General features: G+C 48.8%; 2 protein-coding genes across 5 annotated transcripts; one reads left to right on the plus strand and one right to left on the minus strand.

Annotated features, from left to right (window-relative positions):
* Positions 1 to 4892: 4892 nt before the first annotated feature.
* Positions 4893 to 8866, minus strand: LOC113259720 (translation initiation factor IF-2-like). The gene is made up of 3 exons (XM_048217132.2): positions 8824 to 8866; positions 5557 to 6006; positions 4893 to 5283 (listed from the first exon to the last, which is right to left on the minus strand). Exons 1-3 carry the CDS (start codon positions 8864 to 8866, stop codon positions 5261 to 5263), a joined length of 516 nt encoding a protein of 171 aa, XP_048073089.1. The 3' UTR covers positions 4893 to 5260.
* LOC113260144 (baculoviral IAP repeat-containing protein 3-like) lies at positions 5184 to 24241 on the plus strand. Of its 4 annotated transcripts, none has more exons than XM_044386707.3 (9): positions 5184 to 5303; positions 9395 to 12413; positions 12523 to 12622; positions 14710 to 14788; positions 17501 to 17549; positions 19064 to 19306; positions 22860 to 23114; positions 23508 to 23549; positions 23644 to 24241. In XM_044386707.3, exons 2-9 carry the CDS (start codon positions 11564 to 11566, stop codon positions 23835 to 23837), a joined length of 1812 nt encoding a protein of 603 aa, XP_044242642.1. In that variant the 5' UTR covers positions 5184 to 5303; positions 9395 to 11563; the 3' UTR covers positions 23838 to 24241. The 4 variants fall into 4 exon arrangements, with proteins under 4 accessions (XP_044242642.1, XP_026361689.1, XP_048073296.1 ...); XM_026505904.4 differs by lacking the exon at positions 5184 to 5303 and adding an exon at positions 5638 to 6019; XM_048217339.2 differs by lacking the exon at positions 5184 to 5303 and adding an exon at positions 5872 to 6093.
* The last annotated feature ends 1355 nt before the right edge of the window (positions 24242 to 25596 follow it).

The following is a 25596-nucleotide window of genomic DNA, read 5'->3' on the forward strand; positions in this document are numbered from 1 at the left end:
CCTGAGCTGAAGGCAGACGCTTAACGACTGAGCCACCCAGGCGCCCCCCAATGCTTACTTTAAAGATACAGTGATCAATACAGTATTTTATTGTTATAAGGATAGAGAAATAGATGAACAGAACACAGAGTTCAAAAAGAAACCTCCACATATAATATAGTCCAATTGATTTTTGACAAAGACAGTAAGGAAAGCAATTCAATGGGGAAGGGAACTTTTCAATAAATTGTGTTGGAACAATGTTCAGGAAAAAAAAAAAAATGAACCTTGGCCCTCAACTCACAGCATGTGCAAAAATTAATCTGAGATGAATCATAGTCCTAAGTGCAAAAGCTAATATCACAGCTTCTAAAAGAAACCATAGAAGAAAACCTTTATGACCTTGAGGTAGATAAAGATTTCTTTTTTTTTTAAAGATTTTATTTATTTATTTGACAGAGATAGAGACAGCCAGCAAGAGAGGGAACACAGCAGGGGGAGTGGGAGAGGGAGAAGCAGGCTAATAGCAGAGGAGCCTGATGTGGGGCTGGATCCCATAACGCCGGGATCACGCCCTGAGCCGAAGGCAGACGCCTAACGACTGCGCCACCCAGGTGCCCCATTTCTTAAATGTGATATAAAATGCACTCTACATAAAAGAAAACATTGTTAACTCAGGCTCCATCAGAATTAACATATTCTACTCATTAAAAGAAACTGTTAGTAAAGGAAAGGGCAAGCCACCAACTTGGAAAAAATAATCACAATGTATATAACAGAGGACTCATACCCAGAATATGTAAAGAACTCCCTTAAATCAATAATAAAAAGTTGGGGGGCACCTGGGGTCTCAGTCGGTTAAGTGTCTGACTCTTGATTTCTGCTCAGGTCATGATCTCAGGGTTGTGAGATCGAGCCCTGTGTTGGGTTCTGCACTGAACATGAAGCCTGCTTGGGATTCTCCCTCCCTCTGTCTGTCCCTCCTCCTGCTTGCCCGAGCGTGTGCTCACTCTCGCCACCTCTCTCTCTAAAATAAATAAATAAATCTTAAAAAATAATAAGTCAATATGTCTGGTTTAAAACTAGAAGATTTGAACAGTCACTTCAGAAAGGTTGATTTCTAAGTAAGAAAGAGCATATGAAAATATATTCAACATCATTAATTACCAGGAAATAAAAATTAGAAGCATAATGAGATACCAGTACATACTCAACAGAAGAGGTCAAATTTAGAAAGTGACAATACCAAGTCTCAGGAGGGGTGTTCAGCAGCTATAATTCTCACATATTGCTGGTGGGAGTGTAAATGCTGTAAACACTTTGTAAAAGTTTCGGCAATTCCTCATAACAACAAAAAATACACAGTTCCTTGTCCAGGTACGTAGAAAAGAAAACAGAAATGAATCCAGAGATTCACAGAGGACTTGAACCAAAATGTTCCTAGCTTCACCCTTCATAAAGGGTCAGATTGGGAAGTAACCCAATGCCCCTCAGCAGGATGGAGACACAAATCAGGGTGTATTTATCCAGTGGGGTACTGTTTGTCAGTGAAGACAACGGGCTACTAATACGCACTGGCACGTGGATGAAGCGAAAAGCGTGGTGAGTGAAAGAAGCCGGACAATTCCATTTATGTGAAGTCCGACAAGCAAACCGAAGCCGCCATGATGCCAATCAGAGCAGTGCTTGAGGCTGGGGACGGGGTGTCTAGATCGGCGTTCCCCAGAAAGAGGCAAGAAGGAGTTTTCTGGGGTGATGGAAAGTGTTCTTGATCTCCACTTGGGCGACTTCGAACTGTGTCAACGATGGCCGTCAAGTACTCTCAGGACCAAGAAACCACAGGTAAGCCGCCAGCTAGAAGGGCAAGCGTGCTTGCTGTGGGACAGATCTGGCTGTTACGAGACTTCCTTGTGACTCCTCATTAGCACTTGTCCAGGGCTGCTCTGATGGTGTTATTTGCAAGTTAAAAGTTGCGCACAGACCAGGAAATCCCCGGCACTCACGATGACTTTCATATTTACTTTGGAATCAGAACAGCATGTCCCCTTTGTTTCATTTAACTTTTGCTTTCAGTTCTTGAGTCCTGGGCGGAATGTATCTCTTTAGCTAAAAATGTAACAACTTGCAGTGAAATGGTGTTGGGCTGGGACTGAAGTTCTTACAGCCTTTCCACCCTGTGAAACTCCTTCCAGAGAAAGAGTATTTGTTCATCATGATTACCCTCAAGGGAAAAGAATGTTTTAAAATTATCTAATAACAGGATATTGAGAACACACCAGTGGTGATCAAGTTTCCAATCCAGGCATGGGGTGAACAGGCCTCTCACGCTGGCTTACGCGCAGACAGCGGAGGAAAGCTCGTAGACCAGACAGAAGTGGCCCCGTGTGTCTATCTTGTCGTGTCCTCAGGCATTTCCTTGCTTCTGTGTCTGAAACAGTCCTGAGAGAAAATATATTTAGGTAATATGTGGGTGCTGGAAGGAAAAATGGAAGTTTTATATAAGATACTTGGGATAGTCACAGGGTTAGAGGGGAAAATATAAGGTAGGTTACAGTATTAAAAAATTGGGTGTGGGTTTAGAATGCAGAAGGCCCAGGAGGACAGACTGACTCTGTTTTTGTCAGTCAACACAGATTTATTGAACACCCACCATTTACAGGTGCCCTGCTGATGCTAGAATAACGTGAACAAAATATATGCAGGCCTTGCTCATCTGCAACTTAGAATTGTTATAGGAAAACAATTCTTGTAAAAAAATCAACAGTTAGGGGCATCTGGGTGGCTCAGTCGGTTGGGCTGCTGGCTCTTGGTTTCAACTCAGGTCATGATCTCAGGGTCGTGAGATCAAGCCCGGCAACAGGCTCCGTCCTCAGCGGGACATCGTCTTGGGATTCTCTCCCTCCCTCTCTCCATCTGCCACTCCCCCTGTTCACACACTCTAAAATAAATGAATGAATCTTTAAAAAAAATCACCTGTTAAAGTTGTGTGAAATGTTGCAGAGGAGACAGAGAGATCTACTCCAGGCCCTGGAGGGACTGCTCTCAACTCTCACTGAGTCTCAGGCACATGGGAATCCCAGTCCCCTCCGGACTTCTCAGGCCTGGTCTTTTTGTTTTCTTTTTTTTTTTTTTTTGAGTAGACTCTATACCCAGTGTGGAGCCCAATGCAGGGCTTGAACTCGTGACCCTGAGATCAAGACCTGAGCTAAGATCAAGAGTCCGACAATTACCCCGCGGAGCCACCGAGGTGCCCCAGGCCCTAGTGTTTAAATTGGGATACGTGCTCCCTTGGGCAGGCTCACCAGGTCCGCACAAAGGTTTAGTCTTGGGCAAATGGGAACTCAAATGGTTCTCAGAGAACTGACAGCCTGACCCTTAATTTCCACATGTAGTTCTTCCTAAAACTGATCAGCCTGAAAACAAGAGCTGCTCAGGGGGCCAGGCCTGTCCTGTCTTCTCACCAAGCTTTTCAGAAAGGTGCTCTCTTCTTAAAAGGACAGGCTCACGTCTCACCCGTGTTGGGTTTTAAAACAACATATCCCCCTGGGTGTAAAATCTTCCTGGACAATTAGAAATAATTGGTGTTAGTGTTGAGAAAATGAATTACTCTAAAATCTGGATATCGAGGTGCCAGGTGGAATATAAGACATCCAGTTAAATTTGAATGTAAGATAATCAATGAATAATGTATTGCATGGGACAAACTTATACCAAAAAATTATTTATCTCAAATTTATATTTAACCAGGTGTCTTGTATTTTATTTTTAAAATATTTGAGAGAGAACAAGCATGCACAAGTAAGCGGGGTGAGGGGCAGAGGGAGAAGCAGGCTCCTTACTGAGCAGGGAGCCCGACGTGGGACTGGATCCCAGGACCCTGAGATCATGACCTGAGCCGAAAGCAGACGCTTCACTGACTGAGCCACCCAGGTGCCCCATATCCTGTATTTTCATTTGCTAACTCTGGCAACCCTATCTGGGAACAAAAGGCCTGTGGTTTCCAAGCCAGTGATTTCAACAAAATTGAGTTGTCTACTGATAACTAAATAAATTTTGACTAAAGATCATTAAATGATTTTGGGGTGTATTAAAAAATTGTGAAAAATTGACATAACATTTTTCTGGTCCTGTCTACACTTATTTATGTAGAAGAGGTTTTCAACACTTATCTTTAGAAATGAAAAAATGGAAGAGAACCTGTGATGAACCGATCATATTCTAGTGATACCTAACACCTTCGAACACACAACTGAACCCCCATTAAGATGGCATTTGTAGTAGAATTTGACTTATCTTTAGTAATTATCAACATCTGTGATGTGTATTGATCAACTGTACAACATGTACTGAACATAGTATCAATAATGCAATCAAGGAGATGTTTTTCACACTCAGAGCCTTAGGATCACGGGAAAAAATTAAATTCAGCTTATGCACATATTTGTTTCAGAAATAGGGGTAAACATATATTAAAATTCTGTGGGGGGAACTGACACTAATGTAATGCTGTTAACTATGTTGGAATGAAAATGAAAATGAAATAAATAAAATTCTGTGGGGGAAGCAGAATGTTCAAGGACAAAAGGCAAGGATAGAATATTTGCAGTTTAATTAAAGATGAGCGGAGGTGTTGATGGTGATGGGGGGGCAACACGTGGCTGTGTTTGCGTTCCAGTGAATTCGTTGAGAAGCATGCTGCATCAGTTTCATTCTGAAATACCCAGTCTGCATTTTGCAGTTGCTTTGCAAATGTGAAGTTAAAAATGTGCAGAGGAACAGTTTTTCAAAATCCTTTTGGTGGGTACATGATCCAAAGTCCCTAAGGACTACAGAAAGGTTTTCAAAAATGTCTAATAAAATTCTGAACTAAGCAGGCCCAGGAGTGGACTGAAATTCCCTCATGACAGATAAACTTTTTTTTTTTTTAAAGATTTTATTTATTTATTTATTTGACAGAGATAGAGACAGCCAGCGAGAGAGGGAACACAAGCAGGGGGAGTGGGAGAGGAAGAAGCAGGCTCATAGCATAGGAGCCTGATGTGGGGCTCGATCCCATAACGCCGGGATCACGCCCTGAGCCGAAGGCAGACGCTTAACCGCTGTGCCACCCAGGCGCCCCATGACAGATAAACTTAATCATCTTGGTACGGTTCCAGCTGGAACCCTAAGTCCTCAGGGCAGCCAAATCCACGTAATCCTGACGGTGTCCCCCTCCTGCTGACTGTGAGGAATGGAATGGACGTCCGCTTTGTTTCCACAGGATGAGAATTCCTGACGAATATTACGGGTTTTCTCTTTGATTTCCTGGAAGACAGGACAAACAGGTGAGCTGGCCCGATCCGTTCGTTCCCCGGGCAGGTAGACCTCAGAGCCGGGGGCTTCCAGGGACAGCGGGACAGGGAGCGCTGCGTGCAGCTGGCAGGTGCAGAGACTGCAGCTTCCCGCCGGAGGACCCCCGTCACTTAGGCATCTCCCATGTGGGACAAAAGGAGCAAAGGAGGAACTTACTCCTGTAGCCGAGTCCACCCTAGTTATAAAAACAACCAACCAAGCAAAAAAAAAAAAAAGTTTCAATACCGGAAACGCATAAGGTCATCTCTGTTTCCAGCAGTAAAAATACCCGCGAGGGAGAACCTGCGTTTCCACCCGTGCCTTCGCTGGGCACGCACGTCGGCGCTGTCAGGAAGCCTGCCAGGCTTCCGGGGCGTCCGGACCGGGCGCGGAGACCCGTGGCTGCAGCAGCGCCCTCGGAAAGGCCGTGGCCCGCACAGCGGCGCCCCCGGGGTCGCGGAAATCCCCCGGGGAGCTTGCCAGGCCGCGGGTTAGGGGAAGTGCCTGTGGTTACTGCCGCGGAGTTCCCCCACGTCCTGCGAGGAAAGCACCGGCCGCCGCAGCGGGCCGCACGGATGGGGGCGGGCCGGCCGGCGGAGACGCTAAAAGCCACGTCGGCCTTCCGCCCGCACCGGAGAGCCGGGCGACCACCGCCACCCGAGGACACGGCCGGCTCTAGCCGCTGGCGCGCGGGGCCTCGGGGCAGCAGGTGCGTAACGGGGCACCAGGGTGCGCGTGCGCGGACCTCCCCTCGCGTGGGCGCGCGGGGCCTCGGGGCAGCAGGTGCGTAACGGGGCACCAGAGTGCGCGTGCGCGGACCTCCCCTCGCGTGGGCACTGGGCCTCGGGGCGGCAGGTGGGTAACTGGATGCGGGGGGCGCGCGCAGTGCGGAGTGAGGGTCCGCGGCGAGGCCCGGGGGCCAGAGGGTGCTTCAGGGACCCCCGTCCGTGTACATCCCTGCGCCAGTTGGCGGCGAGCCCGTGGGGCGGGTGGCCCTCGTGGCGGGGGTGACCCCCAGGGCCCGGAGGTGTTCCTGAGCCGTGGAGGGTGCCCGGTGAGCTTGGGGACAGTCTGCCCCAGAACTTCGTAGGAACAACCCAATCACACCGTTCATGAGCCCGCGGAGGAGCGAATGTTGGGGTGCGTTGGCGCGGAGAGTAGATTGCTGGTCGCTGTCCTGCTGGGCAGCACGGGAGGCCCGCAGTGCGGTTCAGCTAGTTAGCCCGGTGTTGGGGGCACCGGGCCCATGTGAGCTAACAATGGCATTAACGGGTGTGCTAGCGGCCATTACTGGCGCCAGCTGTTGCTAATACTGCTGCGCGCAGGGCCGCGCTCCAAACATGGCAGGTCGTGTCTCAGGTTCAGTCTCAAGATCTCAAGAAACGGTGACCATGATCATGTCCATGGATAACGAGCTTGCTTGGGCTCAGGGAGCTTTTCTGGCCCAAGGTCGCGCCCTCGGGTAGGGGAGCCTGAATGGTATACGAGAACCCAGGGCGTGTGACTTCAAATCCCGACATTAAGCCATCGGGGAGCAGACTCATTGTAGTCATTATCGTAAAATTAATGTTTTTAATACCATGCAAATGAGGGTGTTGTGGTCACGGGGTGCTCGGTCAAGTTTGCTGACCTTCCCTTGTTCAGCTTAGTGTCTCCATTTGGTGAGGAACCAGGGGGATGTTGGCTGTGGGAGGGCTGGTCCAGAGCTGAAAGTTGGTTCTGCTCTGAAGGAGCTCAGCGTCTGGGGGCCGCGGGAGGGAAAGGCACACTCACGCTCCGGCATCAGAGCTGTGGATCTGCCAGGCGCCCGAGTCGGTGGAGACACCCACCAGCCCTGGGATCAAGCAGGTTGCCCAACAGAACTAAGAGAAGAGAAGAGGCTGAGAGCCTTGAGCCGTTCTGAGAGGGAACCACTAGAAACGAGAGAGGAATCCTAGTGTGGTATCAAGAAGCCAACAGAGGAGAATACTTCTTTTCTTTTCCAAGATTTTCTTGATTTGTGAGAGAGAGCGAGCGAGCCAGGGATGGGGAGAGGGGCAGAGGGAGAAGCTAGCTGCCTGCTGAGCAGGGAGCCCGATATGGGACTCGATCCCAGGACCCTGGGATCATGACCTGAGCTGAAGGCAGACACTTAACTGACAGCCACCCAGGCGCCCCTGGCGTGGGTTGTTTCTAGGAGAAAGTGGGCCGCAGCATCAGATGCAAACATTTCTGTAGGTTTTGGGAAAGAAGGCTTTGGTGTTATTCAAGTTGCCAGTGGTTTTAAGTGATGTTGGCCAAATCCAGCTGTAGTGGAGGCCTGAACTTTAGACGCTGTTGCGTTTGCTTGGCTGTGAAGAGAAAGTGAGATACAGCACACCTGACCCTTGAACAGCAGGGTCTGAACCACCCGCGTCCACTTACACGTGTATGGTTTTGATAAGTACTGGACGGTGTTGTAAGTGTGTTTTCCTTTGATTTTCTTAACATTTTCTGTTGCTGACTTCATTGTAAAAATACAGGACATAAGACATATAACATTCAGAACACGCGTTCATTGACTGTTACCAGTAAGGCTTTCGGTCAACTGTAGCTTATTATGAAGTTTTTGGGAGTCACGGTTGTAGTCAGATTTTCAACCTGCGGGGAGACGGCGTGGGCGCCCCTTGACCCCTACATTGTTGATGAGTCAACTGTTGTGCTAGAATGGAACGTGGGGTTGAAAGAGGATTTTTGTCGCTGTCTCATTCTGAAACCGAGACAGACTTAAGCATGCCTGTTATCTTGAAGGACGAATCCGGAGAGAGGAGGAGGAGGAAGGGAGAGGCTGGGGTTGGTAGCAGGTGGGTTGTAAGGGAGAAGGGCTTGGATTTGGGGGTGTGATAGGATTCCTGCTCAGTGCGGTCTCTTAGGGACGCAGAAGGCAAAGCAGTCTCCCAAGGGGAGCAGGGAGGACTTTGGGGAGGATCCTGAAGGCTTCGGAGTTGCAGAGGCAGTGGGGGAGGGAGGCTGTGATGGGGTGGCCGGGCCTGAGCTTGTGGCGGCCCCAGCCTGTGACGGTGCGGGTGTCCCCCAGCAGCGTTTGGAGGTCCAGGTTGGAAGCGGGAAAGAGTTTGAATGGATGCGGAAGGGGCACCTTGGAGTATCTTCCTACTTTTACCATAAACTGTTGCCTGCGTTTCCCCAGGCGTCTGCGTGCCGTGAGCCCCATGTGGGGGGTGTATGGCCTCAAATGTGACATAAATAAACAGAAGTGGGGTGTCTCTTTTAAACAAAAACATACTTTATGTGCAGGAATATTCTCCTTTCCCACAAAGAAATATGGTATCTTCACTTTTTCCAGACTTGTCTCTGTCCACCTTGCATTTTTGTTGCTTTCGACAGGCACAGGTGTTAGAACAATTTCACTTGCTTCATTATTGTCCCGTCAGAAGAACCGTGGTGCCCGTTCAGTGACAAATGGCAACGGACAGCGTGGGTGACGGCGTCAGTGTGTGGGAGAGCCCGCTCACCGTCACTGTGCAGGACCCGCACTGTTGCCCGTCTGGTGTTTCAGAAGGAGCTTGGGGTCTAGCATGTCGTGGGAAATCTCTTACTTTAAAAAAATGATGGTAATTCATTAGAACATTAAAAAAAAACTGTAATCCAAGAGAAAACGTACTTGGAAAAGGCGAGGTTGGAGCAGGGCCTGCTCCGAGGATCGACAGCCCTGCGTCCGTGTCCGTGCCCTGGCGTCTACGACTGTGCTCGGGTCTGTACGGCTCCGCGAGGGGTAGCTTTGGGGAAGCCCAGCGCAGTGTGGGAGTTCTGCCTTTCCTGGAACTCTTCTCTGTGTAAATTAATTTCAAAATAAAAAGTTACAGAAATGAGTCAAGCACGGAGGTCCGATTCAGTGCGGGCCGGACGTCCTCATGCCCCTGCCGGCACCAGTCTGAGCCCGCGGGTCCCTCCACCTAGTGTGTCCTCGTGTATCCTGTAGGACCTCGTGTGCTCGGTGGACAGTCCAGAGCCACTGGGGCTCTGTGCTCGAGAAGGTTTGAGAAGAGAGCATTGTGTTACAGCTGCGAATTACCTGACTTTTAAAACTGTTCTTTTTTTAAAACAGGTTTTACAAAAGAGGCAAACTATTCGACTTCTAAATTTTTTCCAGTTTTTTCTATAAACCACAACATCTCACAATGGAGACCTAAAACCCTTAAAAGGGACTTAGTCTAATCTCCGGGAGGTAGTTTTGTGCATGAATAAACAAATTCAGTAGTGAACTGGAGTTTCTGGTATCCAAAGAATGTTAATTTAATAAACAGAGGTCGTGTGACCGAATCTAGTCACAGGAGCTGTAACTGTAAAGTGACAGTAACCCTGAATTTGAATTTGGGGGACGTGAAGGGGAAGTGATTCTCGCTGGAACGTACTGTTGAGCCGCCGTCTGCAGTGCAGGATGGAGAAGAGGAACTCGTGTTTGGGAAGGATCTAAAGATGAGTGCAGTTCTCTAGAACAAAGAGTGACTATTCTCCCCCTGCTGAATTAGAGAAATATGCAGGAGAGACCGCTGATGGGTCGGAGTCAAGAACTCCAACGTCAAGAACAGGGTGTCACGATACCACACGTCGGGGGCGAGAATGACACGTGAGCGTGCCCGATGGGTAAAGAAACGATCCCGCCCTTAGATGACCGTTGACATGTCAGGAGTCCAGACTTTAGTGTGTTTAGCTGTGCTGTTCTCTCTGAGAAGGGTGACAGTGGGGATGACAGCTGGGTGGTGACATTTTGGGAAATGAACAGAGAAGAGGTATACAGAGACCGGGGTTAGCACCAGGAAGGTTTTGCAACAATGTGGAACATTTTTGTCCAATGAAAAGCAAACCAAAGTGAGATGCAGTGACTTAGCTTTGAGGGAGCTCATCACTGGTGTGGAGATGACATTTCTCATGCCATTCGGACATAAGGCCTTGCCCTCTGCGGTGGGAGCCCGGGCGTCGGTGGGCCCCACGCGGCTGGTTAGCCGGTCCTGGGTGCAGACCCTACATGTACTGATAGCTAGTCACTGCTGAGACTCTGAATTTTAGGGAGGTCTCTGCTGGTCGAAAGGAGTAGACTGTAACAAAGTAAATTTATTATTTTTTGTTACGATAAATTCTGGTTCAAGGAATTCTGTCGGTAAAATTATTTCTGACCAAAGCCAAATTCGTGAGATTTGATTATCCATCTTAGCCTACAAATTCAGCACTCTTTGATTCTTTTAAAAAATAAATCCGTTATCGGAATAGATGATTTGGTATTGTCTCTCAGCACGAAGCTGAGCCCAAAAAGACCAGCTGAGCAAATACAGTCATCTCTGAGAATTTATTTGAAATAGAATAGTTCTAGTGGAATCACTACGACTCAGCAAGCAAGCTCCTAACTATGGGAAGTAATTACTATTTAATAAATTTTGAAACAGGCCTTAAGGTGCACCTGCCAGTTCTGTTCCTACTTAAGCTCATCATTTATAGGAAAATTCTAGATCTTGTTTTCCCTATTAAAATTGTTATAGGAAGAAAAATTACTTAATTTGAGCGAGATTTGGGATATGCTGTATTTCACTGCATCTAAGACGTCGTTGATTTAAGACACACCGTCACTTTAAATACTTTTGGGAAATAACAATGCTGCTGATTAGAATATGACATGTTATTAGTTGGAGGATACCTGATAACAGACATACTTAAAAGATGCAGCCTAGCATCAGTGCAATGGGGTCGTGCATTCTTGTTTTGAGGTAGGTCTTAGGCTGTTTCTCTTTTTCTGGCTTCCAAATTTCACAATTAAAAAAAAGCCAGACAAACCTAGTTAGAGTTTAGTTTCGGTGGAGCACGTACAGAGCCACTTTCCGCCGGGTGGACAGGCTCCCTGCGTACGCCCCACGTCCCACCTGCAGGCCGGCTGAGTGCCGCTGCCCCGGACCTGCGGGGCCCGGACACGGGGTGGCCTCTGATGACCCAGAGTGCTCCGCGCTTTCACCAAGGGTTTGGTCTCGCTACGAGGGGCAGGGTACCCCCTGCGTACACCCTACGTGTAGAGATTCTGCAAAGGTGTCTGTACGGCCTTGTCCCTTACGACGTGTCCGTGCGGAGCTCGGCCCGTCCGCCTGCCGACCCGAAACCCAGGGCGAGAAGGGCTAGAGACGTGCGGCGTGGGTGCCCCACCTAGTATTAGAGCTAACCGAAGTCAGGAGCGTGCACAAAACTACCTCCCCAGAGACAGGCTAGTCCCTTTTCCCCCGTCCACCTCACCATGAACGTAGCACAGGGGAGCCAGCTCTCGTCCAGCCTGCCGAGCTGCACCCCCGTGTCTGAGCTGAGGTACGACCTTTCGTGCGAGCTGTACCGCATGGCCACGTTCTCGGCGCTCCCCGCCGGCGTTCCGGTCTCTGAGAGGAGTCTGGCGCGCGCAGGCTTTTACTACACGGGGGTGAAGGACAAGGTCAGGTGCTTCTGCTGTGGCCTGATGCTGGACAACTGGAAACCCGGAGACCGCCCGGCGGACAAGCACAGAACGCTGTACCCCAGCTGCGCTTTCGTTCGGAATCTCAGCTCGGCCAGCGTGTCGGGACCCAGCTCGCCGCCGCCGCCTCCCTCAGGAGCAAATTCCACACACCCCCTGCCTCCCAGCTTGCAAAACACGGGCTACTTCAGTGGGTCTTACTCCAGCTTCCCGTCGGACCCTGGGAACTGCAGGGCGAATCAGGAGCTCGCTCCCTGGAGGCCCAGCGCCTGTGCGGGTGCCGTGAGAACCGTGGAAGACCGGTTACTCACCTTCCGGACGTGGCCCCTGACCTCCCCGCGGGCTCCGGAGCTGGCAAGAGCCGGCTTCTACTACGTGGGACCTGGGGACAGAGTGGCCTGCTTCGCCTGCGGTGGGAAGCTGAGCAACTGGGAGCCCAACGACAGCGCTCTGTCGGAGCACCTGCGACACTTCCCGGACTGCCCATTCGTGGAGAGCCAGCTCCAGGACGCCCTGAGGTACACCGCGTGCAACCTGAGCATGCAGACCCACGCGGCCCGCCTGAGAACCTTCTGCAGCTGGCCCGCCCGCGTCCCGGTCCACCCCGAGCAGCTCGCCACCGCCGGCTTCTACTACGCGGGTAAGACGCCTCCGCTCCGTGCCCGGGAAGTGGGGCCCAGCCTTACTCGACGCGGTGGGAATGGGCGCGTTGTAAGAGCTCATAAGTTCTGGTCCAAAATTAATTTTAGGTCACAGTGACGATGTCAAATGCTTTTGCTGTGACGGTGGACTGCGGTGTTGGGAGTCTGGAGACGACCCATGGGTGGAGCACGCCAAGTGGTTTCCAAGGTAACCGTTTTGAAACTCTCCGTGCAAATGTTTGTGGTTGTTAGGAGATGGGTTATATGTGTTCACCTTAGAAGCAGCCGCTGTTTTACTCTTTGTTTGAAAAACGCACTTGTGAATAAATTTAGGATGGATTACCTGGAAAAATAACTACTGTTTTGGTGAAAGGTTACACGCTTAGGGTTTTTGTGTATAACGAAAAAATATATATCTGTTTTAAAATAATATATGTTCATTATAAAACCAAAATCACACATTGTAGAAAAGTACAGAGAAAAAAATGTAAGTGGCCAGAAATCTCACTATCTAAAGAGGACCAGTTGATGAATGGATAAACGGGGTGTGGTTCTATACACAATGGAATATTACTCAGCAATAAAAAACCAAAATCTTGGCATTTGCAATGACGTGGACGGAACTAGAGGGTATTAGGCTAAGGAAAATAAATCAATCAGAGAAAGACAGTTATCATATGATCTCACTCATGTGGAATTTAAGTAACAATACAGAGGATCATAGGGGAAGCGAAGGGAAAATAATAAAACAAGACAAAATCAGAGGGAGACAAACCATGAGAGACTCTTAATCATAGGAAACAGACTGAGGGTTGCTGGATGGGAGGGGGGGATGGGGTAACTGGGGGATGGGCACTAAGGAGGGCACGTGGTGTAATGAGCATCTGGGTGTTACTACAACTAATGAATCACTGACCTCTACCTCTGAAACTAATAATACGTTATCTGTTAATTAATTGAATTTAAATTTTAAAAAATGAAGTTATTTTAACATTTGAAAAAAAATAAAGAGGACCAATTACCATTTTAGTGAATATCCTTGCAGACTCTCTTCATGCATATGTACATATACAGATAAATATATATAATATTACATGAATTAGATATTATATAGACTGTGTTGAGACTTTGTTCAGTCTTATTTCTTGGCCATGTTTCCATTCATTCAACATTTAATATTAATTGTCTATTGCCAGGCACTGTTCCCGTGGTTAAAACACTCAGTTGAACAAAAGCAAGATCCTTGGTCTCATACGTTAACTTAATAGCGAGAGAGGCAGTCAATTAATAAAAACTTAAGAAGTGAGTTACGTCGCATGTCGGAAGGTAGTAGGTACTATGGATAGAGAGAAAAAATGGAGCCGGGTCAGATGAATCAGAGGCACCACGCCAGTCGCGGTGTTAAATAGGGTGGTTACGGTAAATAGAGGCCCGGCTCATGGGCTCTCATCGCGACAGAACGTTTTGTTGTCAATCCTTACACTTCTGATTATTTACACTCTCCTTTTTGTGTTGAAATCAGGTGGCTTCTGACTATACTTTTCACAGTCAAAACTTGTAGTGTTTCTAATGTTGCTTACTAAATTCGGTATCCTGACTTATGCTCCTTACCTAAGTTTTTAGTATAATACTCTGTTGAGAGCACTTTTACACGCCCCACATATTTAGATTTCAAGTTACGGAGGTTATGAAGAGAACCTTAGCCAGGTGTTTGTGAACAGTGCTGGGAGCCTTCCACGGCGGTAGTTTCGTGGCTCCATATAAGGGAGGGTGAGTTTGCTTTGGCGGTGTGTGGGGTTCGTTTGTGCTTGAGTTCGACCGGGATGTGCGTTATCTAGGAATTGCCGAACTCGTGAGGATCTGACTTAGTTAGAAAACGTGTTCACCTTCCTCGTTATTTCTCACGTCCCTCTTTGTTGAGTGGGAACTTTTAAACCTACAAACCTTAGGTATGAACAGTGTCGTTTATAAGAGAGCTTTCTACCCGTCTCCTTGGCTCTGTTCTCAGTGTTCAGAGTCTGCAGCGATCTTTGAACTTCTGAGCGAGCAGCCGGGAGCTCCGAGCTGAGCCAGCCTTCCTCGCACCCCGGAGACTGGGAGCCTCGTGACCCTTGTAGCTCCCGCCGGGGAGAGCACCACATGCCGTCTGTCTCTCTTGCGGCATCTCGCCTGTACTGCAGGATGCGCAATGAGTGCCAAGGGTTATATATATGCTCATGTTCACTCGAAATATTTAACAGGCTGCAGATGGTGGGGTTAAAATAACCCCTCAAACTGGATTTTGTCTACATTTAGGTGCGAGTACTTGATACGCATCAAAGGACAAGAGTTCATCCGTCAGATTCAAGCCAGTTACCCTCATCTACTTGAACAGGTAGGGATGGTGTTTTTAGATCATCGGTTAATAACAGATAAATTAATTTCTGATAATTACAGAGAGTAGTACTTTAGTAAAAAAAAAGAGTTGCTTTAAAAATACATTTCATTTTTAAAAATACCCAACATGATCTAAAAACTATTCTTTGGATAAAAACAGATTCAGAATTAGAGACCTCCTGAAAAATGATATTTAAGGTATGGCTCTACGTATTTCTGTAATAAGGTTGCAATAAATTAAATTATTTGGGGGAAAATTGGCAGGGATGTTAGCATTTAAAATACAAATTTTTGTTTGAAAAACTTGAGAAAGAGGATTTTATTGCTCCTTCGAATCTTCCTGGACAGAGATTGCTGGGAAGATGGTGGCATAGGAGGACCCTAAGCTCATTTTGTCTGTCCCATGGCTACAACTAGATAACACCCACATCAGTGTAAATAACCCAGAGAACGACTTGGAGGCTGGCAGACTCCACAACTAAATACAGAGGAGAGGCCACATCAAAGAGGGCAGGAGGGCGGAGAGTCTGTGGGCAGCTAAGTAGACCATGGGCCATCTGTGGGGGGGAGGGAGCCACGGGCTCTGAGGGGGAGAGAAACACAGCCTCACTCCAGGGGCCCATACGGGGAAGACGAATCCCCAGAACATTTGGCTCTGAAGACCAGAGGGCCCAAATTCTGTGAGTTCTCACAACCAGCAGGACTGAAAACTGGAGTTTTAAACATCAGCAGGCTCGGCTCTGGGACAGCTGGTGGGTGAGAGGAAAGTGAGTCCCTGCCATTAAAGACTGGCACAACAAACAGCCCGTGCAGACGCTGTGTAAGAAAGAGCAGGTTGAAAAGCACCTGGGGCAATGGGAGGCAGAGTTAGTCACAATCTGAGTTCATCGAGGGACTCTCCAGGAGCAGAGTAGCTGGCAGGCTCCGATTCCCACCTCTGCCCCTCAGCATGGACACACGGCCACCTGTGGGAGCCAGGGTGGTGCCGACCCTCTCTACCTTGCTTGCTTAGCCTCTGCCAGGCCTGCCGCGGTCCTGGTGCCGGGGTCCCCTCCAGCCAGAAGATGGGCACAAACCTTGCTAACACCGCGTCTTGTGCTTTGAGGATCCACTCCATCTGACGCAGTCTTGGCTGGAGCTGCTCCAAACCGGGGCTGCAAGTCTGGCTGTGCGCAGCACCGGTCCCACCACATCCCTAGCAGTGGGCTGAGAGCAGACAGCTGGTCGGCCTGCAGCTCCGCCCACCAGTGAAAGCTTCTCAGGAGCAACACAGAGAAAGTGCCCTGTGGTTCGGGGCTACTGCTTCTGTGGAGAACGCCTGGTCTGACTCAACTCAAGCCCAAGGTGGCCCCAGACAGGCCCACAAATAACACAGGGGCAAAACCCTGCTCACGACAGGCAAGGACAGCCTCTGCAAATGGCTGGAATGAAGGCACGTTGGCTCAGCCACGGCAGTGGGGCACGCACAGCACACATGGGAGACGGCCCTGAAGTGCCAGGTTCTGGGGCATGGGGGATGCTGCACCGTGGGGCATTCCGGGACCTCTTCTTCATAAGGACACCACTTTCAAGAGCAGAAGACACAGCTGACTTCCTAACACAGAGAAACAGACACAGAGTTAGACACGATGAGGAAACAGAGGAATACGTCCCAAGCAAAAGAACAGGACAAAACCACAGCCAGAGACCCAAGTGAATCAGAGATAAGTGACATGCCTGATGGAGAATTCAGAGCAGTTTTTGTAAGGATACTCACTGGACTTGAGAAAGACATGAGTGAGCCTTGTTATGCAGAGATAAATGGGAAACACTGTTGATGAAATGAGCAACAGGCTGGGAGAAGCAGAGGAACGAATCAGTGAGCCAGAAGACAGTGATGGGAAGTTACCAAGCTGAGCAGGAGAGAGGAAAAAATTATGCAAAGTGAGAATAGACGTAGGGAAGTCAGCGACTCCATCAAGCATCACGATATTCGCATTATATGGATCCCAGAAGAAGAAAAGAGAGAAAAGGGGGCAGAACATTTATTTGAAGAATTAATAGCTGAAAACTTCCTGAATCTGGGGAAGGAAACAGACATCCAGATCCAGGAGGCAGAGAGAGCCCCCAAGAAAACCAACCCAAGGAGGCCCACACCAAGATACACAGTAATTAAAATGGCGAAAGTAGTGCCAAAGAGAGAATCTTAAAAGCGAGGAGAAAAAAGACGGTTACATCAAAGGGAAACCCCATACGTCTGGCAAAGGTTTCTTTAGTAGACACTTGGCAGGCCAGAAGGGAGTGGCAGGAGATAGTCACAGCGCCGACTGGGAAGTAATCTTCCTGGAGAGGCAGATAAGAACGTATATAATAGTTTGAGGGTCAAACACTTTTTAGCCACCATCAGTAGAACTGATAAAGGGTCCAACCTATCCCAAAGGAGGACCCAGGAATTTTAAGATGTTGGGGATGAAATGCAAACAATGATTGTCTCACAGATCACTGAGAAGGTGTAGCCCTTTCTTGCCTTCATGAATATAGACTCTGTGAAGAATAGTTCATGGTGTAGAGAATAACTTAGGTAAATGAAATATTGCTTTCAAGATAAAAAAATCATTTTGCCTGTAAGCAAGTCAGTTTGCAATAAATTGAATAGATTTCTTGACTCATTTATATTGTAACGGACAGGCTAAGACTTATATTTTAATTTATAAACTTTTTTTTCCTGCAGCTGTTATCTACTTCAGACAACACAGAAGATGAAAATTCTGAGTCACCAAGTACGTATAATGACAATAATTACTGCATCTAAATGGAACCGTTGGTCGGGTGGAGATTGAAAGCTGATGTGCTCTCAGATGCATCAAGCTGGCATTTCTCAGTCTTCAGTGTGCATCGTAATTGCCCAAGGAACCAGATTTCTGGTCTCTACCTTAAGCCTGCTGTACTGAGCCGTGGCAGCTAAGGACGGGACCTGAGTATCTGTAGTTTTAATAGCCGGCGTGCGCGCAGCCCCACCCTTGTTCTCAGACCTGCGGGGACACGGGCACTGGGACATCGCCTCACTCACATAGTCTTCTATAAAACGAAGAGGGTAGAAACTATTCGCATTCCTCATCAGGGACCCTGCGGCTCAGAGAGGTTCAACGATCTGTCTTTTGAAGCTCACCCTAACAGGTGATGGAGCCAGGATTCGAACAAGCTGTTCTACTCCGTTAACTAGTGTTTCCATAAATATTTATCGTGTGTCTGCTATTCGGAGGAAAGAATACAGAACAGGGTAAACAGAACTCCTGCTCTGGTGAGCGAACAGTCCAGGGGATACAGGCAGGCATGCGGGTAGGAGGAAGGAATATGGTCAGAAGAGTAAAGGGTGCTGTGCAGTGGGAGCGATGAGGGGCCGTGCGCCCTGACTTTGGAAGAAGAGAAGGGCGTTTCAGAGGAAGTATTCGCCTCAGCACAGAATCGAGGAGGAGAGTGGGAGTTAACCAGGTGACAAAGGGGGAAAACGAATATCATAGGCAGAAAGAGCAGTGCGTGGAAGTCTTCAGGGACAAAAGGGAACAGGCCCATTTGCAGAACTGAACAAAATTGTGTATGGCCGGAGTGGGATTTGCGAACGGGCAAACGGAGGAGGCAGGCCGCTGTCAGAGCGACGGGCACTGCGGGCAGAGTTTGACCCGAGGGCCATCAGTTTGTGACTTCCCGGCTCGAACGTCATGTGTGAACGAGAAAGGGACAGAAGGGGAGTCTGAAGGGGCGAGCGGAGCCCAGACTGGGTGCTGTCTCGGGAGCCACAGCCGAGCGTTTGTGAGAACAGTGGAGCTGTTGCTGGGATTTCAGAGGGAGGGCGACACAGTCGGGGTTGCGATGATGAGGCGGTTCTCTGGTGGCGGTGCCGAGAAGGAATGGACAGGGGAGGCGCCGTGGGCGGCCCTGCAGGGATGGGGTGAGGGAGGACAGTGGCCTCTTTGAAAAATACGTGACATGTACTCGATAGAAGGCTCATTTGTTCTGGGGGGGAAAGAATGCTTGGTGGACGGGACTGCCAACATTCTGTTCCTTCCTCCACTCGCGGTTGTGCCAGATAATGCGTATTTTGTATCGCAGTGCAATAGTCCACGTTCTTATTTCAGCGACTGAACCTGTGCGTCGTGATTTTAAATTCAACTAAGTTAGTACAAAACAATCCCGATACGCTTTCTGGGCTTTACGTGTTCGAAACTGTAATACCTTTCAATTCCAAAGATACACAGACTCTCCCAACATGTGTTAATTTCTTTATCTCGTGTAGTTGTCCATTTTGGACCTGGAGAAAGTTCTTCGGAAGACGCCGTCATGATGAACACCCCCGTGGTGATGGCCGCCCTGGAGATGGGCTTCAGTAGAAGCCTGGTGAGGCAGACGGTGCAGAGTAAGATCCTGACCACCGGGGACAACTACAGAACCGTCAACGAGATCGTGTCTGATTTGCTTCATGCGGAAGACGAAATAAGGGAAGAGGAGAAAGAAAGAGCAGCTGAGAACAGAGAATCAGGTACGTACCTGTACTGACCAGTGTCTGTCTCTGTGCGGGTGTGATGTCACCATGCAGGTGTGATGTCACCATGTGAATGTGATTCACTGTGCAGGGGTGATGTCACCGTGCAGGTGTCACGTCACCGTGCGTCAGTCACAGAAAACCTGCTTGTTAGGGCAATCAGGTGTTATGTTCGGTGTTCTCAATTTGGATTCTGGAAATTTTTTACGTTATAATGTATTTGAATTGCTCATTAGTTGATTGAAAATGTGTGTGTTGAGTGAAAGCATGTGCTTAATTTGTACCTTTCCTCTGGGTGGTTGACTTGGTACATAATCATTCATGGCTTGTGATCCCACGCTCACTCCCCTTCGCTGTAAATCGGGGTGGGACCAGGGACAGTTATTTTAATATTAGCGTCACAGAGAGTCTCAGCCCAGTGACATGATTGTAGCATTAATGACACGTCATGATGTACGGATTATGGTTACGTTTCCTGCCTGACACACAGGAACTGAGCTCCCCTTCAGGGCGCCCTTCTGTTCTTGAGGGGAGGGTGAGGACACTGTTGCACGTTCTCTCAAGACAAGGTGGCCACGTCCCTCCACGCCTTGTCTGCCACTGTGTAGCCTCTGCTCTGTGGCCCTTCACAGAGACTGTCTCCTCTGAGCACGTCCATTCCCATCTGGTCACTCTGAACGCTGTCCCCACTCTGACCTAGACAGACAGAAATGTTCACCCTGTGCTGCTGCTCTTTGCCAGGCGTGGACCAGACCCGTAAGTCTTTCCAACGGTGAGAGTAGACGGCAGTTCTTCACAGGCTCTTACTGGAGACTTAGGGATAATGGAAGAGGTCGCATCACGGCTGGCAGGTGGCAGCTCTAGCCGTTTGGGCCCCTCTTGGTCCCCCTACGCCCATCCTCATGAATCTGTCTGCCTAGTTCTGTTCGGTTTCTTCTCTGTGTGGCTCCGGCCATTTTACATAAATGACTAGGATCGTCCCCAGCGTGTCGTCCCGTATGAGAGCTCACGCCCCGACACCCAAAGCCCAGAAAGGGAAAAGAGTTTGCCCCTTATTTTTGTTTCTGCCCAGGATGATGGGCAGATTGTCCACTCCAGGCTTGAAGAAGCCTGCCCCTGAGTGGGTTTGTCCTCTGGCCAACCTGGGCAAGCACGTCTGATCCCGTCTTCACCAGAGTGTGAATTACGCAGTTCTGCAGACCAGCAGCACGGCAGCGACGGAGCCCAGGCTCGTCTTCCATCCTTGCAGTGGTCTTCCCCATCTCAGCTGTCGGTCATCATCTTTCAAAGGAGAGAAGACCCACAGTTGTTCGTAGACCCTAGCTATGAAACGTTTGTATTTCTTTCAAAGAAAATCAACAGTCTGCAGAGATGACTCAGTCGATGGTATACAGTAATTGGCATCGTCACAAAGACCTTGCCGCATCCCTGCTCCCTGTCATGTCTGCGGGTGCTCTGTGCTCAAGAAATATAGTTTGATGAGTGAATGAAAATATTTCCATTTAGGTTACTGATGACTTTACAGTTTCCCAAGAACATCTGGTAAGTAATTTCTTGACAGGCGTGTAAATAAAGAGACAATTTAGGGTATTATTTCCAGGGCACAAGAATAATATGCCTCCAAGGTGAATTCAAGCCTTCACCTCGTATGAGCCGGAATACCGTCTGTGACTTCAACATCAGTCTTTTTCCGCAACCACTAGCAGTACAATTTTAGAAATCTTGGGGCGCCTGGAGGGCTCCGTCGGAAGTGTGTGCCTTCGGCTCAGGTCATGATCCCAGGGTCCTGGGATCGAGTCCTGCATCTGGCTCCCTGCTCAGCGGGGAGCCTGCTTCTCCCTCTCCCACTGCCCGCTCCCCTTGCTTGTGCTCTCTCGCTCTCTCTCTGACAAATACATAAAATCTTAAAAAAAAAAAAAGAGAGGGGCGACTGGGTAGCGCAGTCGTTAAGCGGCTGCCTTTGGCTCAGGGCATGATCCCAGCTTTCTGGGATCGAGTCCCACATCGGGCTTCTCCGCTGGGAGCCTGCTTCTTCCTCTCCCACTTCCCCTGCTTGTGTTCCCTCTCTCGCTGGCTGTCTCTCTCTGTCACATAAATAAATAAAATCTTTTAAAAAAAAAAAAAGGGAGATCTTAAGAATTTGAGAGAACTTATTACTTTAGTTGAAGTTAAATGTAATGAGAAGAATAAATCTTAGGGGCATGTGGGCAGCGCAGTGGGCTGAGCATCTGACTACTGATTGTGGCTCAGCTCGTGAAGGCAGGGTTGTGAGATCCAGCCCCGCGTCGGGCTCCGTGCTCAGCAGGGACTCTGCTTGTCCCTCTGCCCCTGCCCCCCCCCAATAAATAAATACATCTTTAAAAAAAAGAAAAAGAAATCTTAGATGGAAAAGCGAATCTGTCAACATCAGGTGTGAACTCTGTGTTAATTTTCTGGTGTCACCACTTCTCTCCCAGATGATTTAGCCGAGTGCGTCAGGTCCCAGTGCTTAGCCCTCGGCCATGGCGTCTCCGTTCCTCCTGCTGGTTAGATCACCGACGCCTGCTTCTCGTTCGTTCCACAGCTACTTACGGAGCGTGTACTTGGTGCCAGACGCCATCCTGGGCCCCAGAGCGCCCGTTATCTTCAAAATGGGTATCTCTGGCCCTGACTTTTTTATTAAATGGTTCTAGTTTTATGTCCTATTACTTGAGCGAGTCAGTGTTTCTAAAAGCTAACAGTCCTCTCCCCCCGAATAGTTTTTTTTTAGACAGCCCAACTTCCGTCATTAGTTATTTTATAGAAGGAGCCTTATGGATCATGGTAAAATTGTGTAATAATGAATAAACTTAGATTCACATGTCATATTCCAAGGAGAAAATAAAATTGCAGAATTTCAAAATATGAAATATTTTATCAATAGATACGAAATCTGGATCTCGGTGGAGAATATGACGACCCTGTAGACAGGAAGGCGTCACTGACAAGTAGGGTTTAATCTGTAAAACGCTGTCAGCGCCTTTCCCCACTTACTATAAAAGATTTGGGTGATGGCAATATCTTGTCTAACTTGGGAAAATAATTAAAATTTATCTTAAACTGGAATTTTGAAGAAATTTCACAGGCGAATGATAATTTAAGAAATCAACCTTCTGTCTTTTGAATCTCTTGATTCCGCCTTTCCCCAAGTTGACTAGATTGAATCGGAGTTTTCGTTTTGTCAGGTTCTGAGTTGGACTGGGTGGAAGGCGCAGCAGCCGTGCGACCTGCACAGGGACGCGGACTGACGCAGACCGCCTCCGCTGCCTTTTCTCGCCGCGTGTCCTGCAGCGTGTGCTTGCCTCGCTCTCTGTGCTGGTGGGGTACTAGGCCCTCCCGCGGGGGGCCGCTGGGGACGTGCAGTGCAGGGACACGTGGCGCAGAGTGCTGACCTGACACCGGCCGCGGGGACCGCCGCACCTAGCAGTGCCCCGCGGAGCCAGCTGGTCGTGACTCGACTTACGTGTCCGCGTGGAAGGAAGTCTGAGCGGAGGTGGACCGTGTTTGTGTTTGTCTTCTTCTTTTAATAAAGATGACGTATCATTGATCCGGAAGAACAGAATGGTGCTTTTCCGGCATTTGACCGACGTGGCCCCGATCCTGGATCGTCTGCTCGCCGCCAGAGTGATTGATGAGCAGGAACACCGCGCGCTTCAGCAGAAGACACACGCGTGTCCGCACACGAGGGAGCTGATCGATACCGTGCTGGCCAAGGGGGGTCTGGCCGTCGCCGTGTTTAAGAGCTCTCTACAGGAAACCGACCCCGTGTTATACAAGCGCTTCTTTGGTGAGTGCCGCACGGTTCCTCTGGGGCACTTCTAGGTTGATTGGAAATACGCTATTAATGTGACCAGCGGCGCACGGAAGTGTTGAGTCGCGGTCCTGCCCACCTGAAACCAGCGTTACGCCCTATGTTAGCTCACTGGAACTTCAAGTTCCACGCCGCTCGGTTAAAAAAAAGAAAATAGGCTCTTATCAATACTTCGGGATTACTGGAAATAATTCGATCTAATTTATAAATTTTGCCCAAAAAGACCGAAGATTTTTGTTGCATTGACGTTATGATGGTTATTTTATAGCATTTGGGCGGAGTCTAAGCTGTTAGTTTAAAAAGACCTGTTTTGAGGCTCCGTGTTAGCGGTAGTTGTTATTAACAACACTTTCTGTGTCTCTCCCGCAGAGCAACAGGACAGAAAGTACCTTCCCCCGGAGAGCGCCTCAGGTAAAATAGTATTAGCGATGTAAACCAGTGGAAAGCACGGGTTTTATTTTCCTGGCTTGGCTGCCCTTCCTTACGAGTTCTCCTCTCTCGTTAGACCTGCCGCTGGAGGAGCAGCTGCGGAGGCTGCAGGAGGAGAGGACGTGTAAAGTGTGCATGGACAGAGAAGTCTCCATCGTCTTCATTCCTTGTGGGCACCTGGTCGTGTGCCGAGACTGCGCCCCGTCCCTGCGGCGATGTCCCATCTGCAGGGCTGCCGTCAAGGGCATAGTGCGCACGTTTCTTTCGTGAAGAAGGTCCCGAACTACGTCTACGCTTTTGAATTAATGGGTTCAGCGTATTGTGATTTTGACTTCTGTGTAGTTGGTTTCCTTAAGATGTTTTATCTATTGCAACTCAAAGCTGTTTTATGTAAATACATAAATATGCGTCTGAACCCTCACGCCCTGTGTGCAGGGACAGCACTGCGAGCACGGAACTGGCTCAGAATCAGCCCTGCTGAGTCAGACCTGAGTGAAGCTTCGGGATTCTGAGGGCCCGGCAGTCATAGTGAGAAACCGGAGCGCGGATGGTCTGCCTTCCTCCATCCGTGTCCTGCATGGAGAAGGTCTTGCTGTTTGTTGAATGACTTTCTGGGCACTTGGTGCTTTGTAAAGAATTCCGTGATGAACATTTTAATAAAGCCATCAAAGTCACTCTTGCTCTTACACTCCTTATTTCTGTATCTGTTAACTCCCTCCCAGGCTGCCTCCAGCCTCCTTCAGACCCCGCGGGCGTTGAACTACCTTTCGATCCCTTTCTCGAAGATGCCTCTTCAGTCACACTGTCGATCCCGGGGAGGGGGAAACACCCCTGGCTTGTTCATTCAGGGAGTCTCATGCCTGCCCTACCCGTCAGGAAAAGGTCCTCGTTTTGTTCTCACCACTTTGCTGTGAAATCTGGGACTCAGTGTACGTGTTAGCAGCCTGGGCTGAATCCAACAGCCCGTTCTATACCGTCAGGGCAGCAAAATTTCCTTGTTTGCCTTACTTTTTGGTACTCAGCATGCCTGATTCGTAATTCTCTGTCCTTTGTTTCCTGTAGACTTATTGGGGCTTTGAAACCAGGAGTAACACTGTAATGGGGAATATTGTTGGGGGACAAGCAGAGGCCAATCGTCTAAAGCAGTTCTAGACGTCCGCTGGAGTCCTACAGAGAAAAGTGAGGAACCCAGCAGGGACGAGAGGGTCCATCTCTTGGCGCAGGGAGACTTCCTCCTTTGGGGTGCAGCTGACCTTGCCTCTCTGTAGAAAGACTCCGGGGGCTGGCCGTAGACTAGCAGTTTCCTCCTGGGCACTCGGCTAGATTAATTGCAACGTTGCTTTATTCTTTAGGTCACTTGTAACCTACCATTGTTATAGGATGAATATTTAGAAAGTACATTCCCTTTTTGCAACATTCTTTTTTTTAAATCTGGTTCTTACTGCACATTACACGTAATATTTTAATTTGGCCGTCTGCACCGTGAAGCTCCTGTCCATTGGTCATTGTGGTAACACGTGGCTAACATTGCCAACTCACGGACTCGCAGGTTTTGTTATTCCCCTGTGTTAGTTAACTTGAAATTCTATTTTGGAAGACAAATCACTGTAGATAATAATGGCGGGTCAGTGTGCGTTCTGGAGTGCGTCACCCGCATTAATTCATTCGATTCTCTCCAGCCTCATTCCCCTCTGTCCCGATCCAACCTGGTCTTCAGTCCCGTGTGTTGGGTAGATGGTTTAAACCTCAGTATGCAATATGTAATAAGTGCTGTAATTCAGAACATCGCCCCGAGCTTGATTTCACTCTTGGGTCATGCTCAGGACACTCGCGTCACTCTTGTCACTTCCTGAGATAACTTGACGCTCGTTGCTACTGTCCCTGTTTCGTCACCGTCAACGTCCTTCAACCGTCTTCACCTCCTGATGTCTTAAGTGTCCTAGTAGACCGCATGGCTATTTACTAAGTAAATTCCAGGCAAAACTATCAGACGGAACGTTGAAGGGATTCAGTCTTTTAGAAGCAACGC

This window comes from Ursus arctos, unplaced genomic scaffold (genome assembly GCF_023065955.2).
Source record: "Ursus arctos isolate Adak ecotype North America unplaced genomic scaffold, UrsArc2.0 scaffold_22, whole genome shotgun sequence".
NCBI classification, from domain to species: domain Eukaryota; kingdom Metazoa; phylum Chordata; class Mammalia; order Carnivora; family Ursidae; genus Ursus; species Ursus arctos.